Genomic DNA, 6,005 nt, shown 5'->3' on the forward strand with positions numbered 1-6,005 from the left:
TATGATAAAGATAGTCCTCCATTTGCATCCTCCATAACTAAAAGTTCTACCCATTAAACTTCTCCACCTTCAGCTTACCCTCGTTTATCATTGCTCCCACTCAATTCTAAGACTTTCTTGCAGAGAATAACTGAAAAAAAAATTAAATTAAATTAAATTTTTTTTTTTTTTTTTTTAAACAACCTTTCTTTGATACCACTTGAGGATTAACCACAGACATAAATAATAATTACATGCAAATATAACCAATATCATAAAATAATAAATTGCACAGAAGATAACATAAGACACCAAGATCTAACGTGGTTCACTCAATCCCTAAGCTACATCCACCAAACGGAGAGTTCAAAATCATTACTATCTAGTTATTACAACCTAATTACAATATGAACAACCCCTTACAGCTCAATATCACCGCAAGAAGCAATTATCACATCACAACTTTTTGAATTCCCTAACCCTAACCCTTTTTTATATAAGATTTTTGCCACTTTAGTGTTATAATTAATTACAACATGTTGGCCCAAAATTACCAATAAAATAGGGTACCATAAAGAATTATCAACAATTACCCCAAGAATTATGAAAAGTGTATAGTATATTCCTAATCAGTCACCACAGATCAACAAAAAGGTGTCCACTTATACACCCCTTTTTTTCACACCATCTTGGTGCACATACCCTTACATTGTTGACGACTTTTCCCTTGCATATGGTTTCCTTTCCAAAGGGTTAAAACTTTTCCAAAAGCTTAACAAGTATTATTACAGTCATGAAAGATCCTCTTTAAGAAGTGTTGCTTAGATATTATTATACCAACCAAACACTTCATCAATATCTATTGGAAAATTTGCCATACCATAGTGTCAAACATATTTTTCGCTTTCATATAGGAGATGATTATGCATCATGCATGAGATGGAAAATGTTAACCAACAAACGTAAAAGGCACCTAGATGTTCCTTAAAGCTTACCAAATAGAATTTTTTCCCCTTTGGAAAGACCTATAGACTACTATATATAACTAAGTTTTTTTCTAATAAATAATATTTATTTGCCATTAATTCATCATTAAATTTATCATATTAATGATAAAACTCTATTACTTGTATAATTACATTAATAAATTAATAAATATCATTCACAACAATGAAACCGCTATTCAACATACTATCTTTTATCTAACATTTGTTTTAATAATATTATTAATCCCAAAATTCATCATAAATTAAATTATCTACTTTTATTTCTTATTATGTTCCTTGAGTCACCCCAAAAAGAACGACTATTTTAATATAATAGATATCCCTCAATTCTTTACATTTTCTCTAAATCAAAGAAACACGCTCATACTGATATGTAAGTTCACCCATTCCCTCAGTGTCATCCTGATCTGTAAGTTCACCCACGCCCTCATATTAAATAGCAAAACGAAACTGATGTTGAATCCCGCATAAGAAAGACGCTCGCAAGTTTATAATATTCTACAAAAGTGCATCCATTGAAAAACAGGTAAAATATTATATCCATTTATTAGTTGGAATCGAGGTGCTTCGAAGCTTCCTGTGGACCAAATTGGTTATCTACCATGACTGAAATTTGACGAGTTATCTGATTCTGACAAATGTAACATCGAAATACAAAACATCTGTCAAAAAGGACAGTCTCATATCCAGGATTGGAAGAAATGGCATTCAAAAAGTCTAAAACAGAATATCCAGAAGCAACATTACAAAACGTGTACGAAACATTTTGTGACAACATTGATATTTTCAAGTTAGTTATATATACTTTTACATCGGTTTTGTCTTCTTTGAGAAGGCCAATCCAAATTTGCAGTCCAAAGTAGGAAGACAATTCCATTCAAATTAGAACAGGTGCCACTTTTGTACAATTAAAAAAAACAGACAAGACAATATGTGACAGTTAAAAAATATCTACATCAGTTAAAGTTGTAAAGGTATTTACATCAACAAGGAAGGAAGCTTTCTTTATCCAAAATCTGAGCTTCCCTCACGATTACAACAACTCCATTCAAATTAGAACAAGTGCCACTTTTGCAACTTTTGTACAATAAAGAAAGAAGACAAGACAATATATGCCAGTTAAAAAATATCTATATCAGTTAAAATATATAGATATTTGATATTTACATGAATGGAGGAAGGAAGCTTCATCCAAAACCAGAGCTTCCCTCACAGTTACAATGTCCACTGTATTACAAACAATCTGTGCCCAGCCTCCAATGGACCGACTATACATAATCTAATACTCCATAACGAATAAGCCATATCAGAAGTTAAGCTTACATATGACAACAATCTGTCCGCCATTACTATACCCAAATTAGTGGGTATAATCTATAATAATACAATACCAGTCAGTAAGTTCATCCGCATGAATGAAAAATAATACCAAGCAGATGCACACTGACACACTATGAATCTATCCTCCATTACTGTACCCAAATTAGCAGTATACTCTATAACAATACAATACCAGTCAGCAAGTTCATCTGCATGAATGAAAAAACAGTACCAAACAGACGCATACTGACACACTATGAATCTATACTAGGAGAAAGAATTGATAAAAGGGGGGCTTCAAAAATCACCCCAGAGAAGTTCTTGCTGATCCTTTTCTTCGAAATAAGAAAAACTGTAAATACCATCTTCGTCCATGTAATGCTGAATCGAATGAGGGGGCGTGTGAAGGGGAGCTTCCGCCATATTGGTCATCAATTCCTCGTGGGAAGAGAATTCCGCCATGACTGAATCCTTCGTTCCTGAACTCAATGCTTCAGAAACGCCCGCAAATTCTTCTTGGTCGTTCTCGAGCATTTGGGTCTGCCCATTCTGCTGCTCTGGAACAACGGATGAACAACTGGATCCAATATTTTGTTCATGGGGTTGGAATTGAATGGCGGCTTGAGCGGCAGCATACTGAATGTCTCTGGGAGATGTTGAAGCAGGGCGAGGGAGAGTATGAACTAAGTGTGGAAAATTAGGAAGTGCACACTTCCCCTTGAGAGTAACAGCCGCCACGTCATAAGCTCTAGCCGCCATTTCAGGCGTATCAAACGATCCAAGCCATATTCTGGTCTTCTTCCCGGGCTCTCTAATTTCAGACACCCATTTCCCCCAGGTCCTCTGCCGCACGCCTCTGTACATGGGCGCCGTTGAAGGGCTCTGAGATTCACGCTCCATGACTAAAAATCCAATCTTGAACAGAATCCCAGGCTAAAAATCCAATCTTTAATGGATCCTACGCTAAAAATCCAATCTTTAATGGAATCCTAAGCTAAAGATGCAATTTTTAACGGCTTCCCAGACGAAAAATACAATTTCTAACTATAATAGTACACTCTTCTCTGAAACCACTTTCTTGGGACAAGTGCGAGTGGATATAATTAAGATTGTATCCACAATTAACATATTTATACACATTTGTACAGAGCCCATATCTACAGCTGTATGGCAAGGCTGAGCAGCATCATGGAAGTTTCCTGCACTCTTAAATTCTCTCCTGACCGCCAATTTATTTTACTGTTTATCTGCAACGTGGGGATTTAATTCTGAAAATTCATGCAGTCGTACGATCTTAATATATCCATGGATGCATGAAGCTTCAAAAGCGTTGAATGGGGTTTTCCCCTCAATCTCTAAAACAACATAAGCACCGCGTACAAACAGATGTATGGTGGGGCAAACCTCTTGCAGGACTAATTAATTCCTACGCGTTTTCTGCAACAGCTGTATGCCCGGCATTTGTGTGTCAACGCTTCGGGGTAATTATAATAACTCTTTGTGTGGGTTTTGTCAGTTCCATGCAAAGGTTTTGCATAACGGCAACACGTAGAAAGAATCATTTCATTTCATTTCGGAGCTTTCACTTTCATTGAATTTGGTTGCCCACCGCCTTATCCAACTGCCATTACCTGAATCTTCCTCTCGCTTTCCTTTTTTTCCTGTATTCTTCAGTTGATTTAACTAATAGAAGTTTTGGGACATTATCCAGTTTACAACATGACGGTGTGCCACATAAAAATCAGACATTTATTAAGATTTTTAGATAAAAGATTGAGTCTTGGATTTTGTCTCCAAACATTCTATGTCAAGTCAATGCCTCCACAATATGAACAGATGACAATTATAGCCCTAAACAGGAGCTTCATGTGATGATGAGGGACTGATTTCTGCTTTATAAATTGAAGAATAAAATCTCCATGGATTTTTTATTATTATCACTTGGAGGAAGTCGAGAGAGAGAGGAAGGTGTGGTTGAAATACATGCAAAGTGCCTTCCGTGAAAGATTATTTTAATCAATATTGAATGCATGATTCCATGCCATTTGGGGTAAGTTCAGGTGAAGCATTGAACGTGGCTCATGTTGCATGGTTTTGAAAGCATGGGGCAGGTCCATCTTCAGTTTCCCTCAAATTAGGAGTAGCTAGCTGGCCCACATCTTGAGTGGGGAAATCTATTGGCTGGCAGACAAAACGTGCCACATTTTGTTGTGGAAAAATTGCTTCATGTTTAAGGAAAACAACCAAGATTTGATTGATCAGTTTAGGTAACAAGTGGTGCAAATTGTCTAAGTGGTATACTTTTTATTATTAAAAGTTATCATTAATTGTAACATTATTCATTCTTATGTTTAGGTTTAAATAAATAATATTCATAGGTTATTTAAGTCAATTATATAAAATAAATTTTAAGAAAACATGACAGATAAATGTTAAAATCTTTATCTTTATTAGTAGATTTTAGTGATATATGAGTAAGCATGCATTTAAACTATAAGTCTTCTTTGGCTAAGTAGTCACATGCATGTGGACCATGTCTATCAAAATCATCCAGGGGTCAAACCTAGCCCAAATACACCTCTAGAGGGTGAACCTTTGTGGATGATTTCTATATCTCCTGCCATCATCCTTGAGAATTGTGCTCAAACAATTAAGTTATATTATTTATAGAAATAGATTTGAAGATTTTAACTTCCAAATTTAGGGTTGATCTATCCCTTCGTCAACTAGTTGTTTATTGAATCAAAGTACCAAATATTTTAGCATCATCTTCTTCTTGCACTCTTTGCTACTATATTAAGGGCCCATTTGGTTGTTGGACTATATTTTAGGAATTGGAATTTGAAATTTTGGAATTGGCATTCTGGAAATTGAAATCCATAGTATGGTTTTTAGAATTCAGTTTGGGACCATTTGGTTCAAACCCAAAAATATTAGATTTTCTAAATTTGTTATTCCAAACCTATTTGGTTCAAACCCAAAAATTTGACTTTTTATATCCAGAATAGTTGAATATATGAGAGGCCTACAATTTTAACATCACTTGTTCTATTCAAATGGATGTTCCTATGAATTTGTTGTCACTATTTAGACCTACAGTCTATAGAAATGACACTCATCATGCATTATTTGCCAACAGATGTGAAACAACACTCCAAAATCCTACCAAAGTGGACTTGCATCTTTGATAATGCACTTGTCTGTATGAACCTCCATTGCCATTGTCAATGCTCCTATTTCAATCAAAAGAACATCCTCACTTGGTCTGCTAATGTTTTAATGCACAATGGACTTATTAGGTTGGAGTTTCATTGTTTTATTTGGACAAAGTAGATCAAGGTTATACAAATAACCATCATTCAAATGCTCCATGTGGCACTTGAAGGTAGTATTGCTAGTGAATAATGATCCATGGTAATTTTCCAATCCAGGGAGCCCTTCTCTTCTCAAAGGCCTCAATTGCATTGGTTCATGCTCAAGAGCTTCTAAATGAATTATCGGTCATGGCACTACAATGTTTTCCAATTGCTTCTAATTCTTTCTCTAGATTGGAACTCTTGACCTTTGGTAGTCCATTGTTTTCTTCAACAGTCTCCCTCTTCTCTTTAGCTACATTTTTTTAAGGGCTTGTGGGGCTTTTTTTAGAAACTTGAAAGCCATCATGTTTGTCGTTGCACTAGAAGATTGACCTATTAATGT

General features: G+C 35.4%; 1 protein-coding gene across 1 annotated transcript; it reads right to left on the reverse strand.

Annotated features, from left to right (window-relative positions):
* Positions 1 to 2,099: 2,099 nt before the first annotated feature.
* On the reverse strand, positions 2,100 to 3,762 carry LOC149538075 (ethylene-responsive transcription factor ERF037-like). The gene has a single exon (XM_089799452.1). It carries the CDS (start codon positions 3,204 to 3,206, stop codon positions 2,604 to 2,606), a length of 603 nt encoding a protein of 200 aa, XP_089655578.1. The 5' UTR covers positions 3,207 to 3,762; the 3' UTR covers positions 2,100 to 2,603.
* Between the last annotated feature and the right edge of the window lie 2,243 nt (positions 3,763 to 6,005).

This window comes from Cupressus sempervirens, chromosome 9 (genome assembly GCF_028749045.1).
Source record: "Cupressus sempervirens isolate cs-2001-9-10 chromosome 9, ASM2874904v1, whole genome shotgun sequence".
Taxonomy (NCBI): domain Eukaryota; kingdom Viridiplantae; phylum Streptophyta; class Pinopsida; order Cupressales; family Cupressaceae; genus Cupressus; species Cupressus sempervirens.

Bases quoted from the DNA above. Each gene is read 5' to 3' on its own strand.
- LOC149538075 (XM_089799452.1), bottom strand. From the start codon at position 3,206: ATGGAGCGTGAATCTCAGAGCCCTTCAACGGCGCCCATGTACAGAGGC.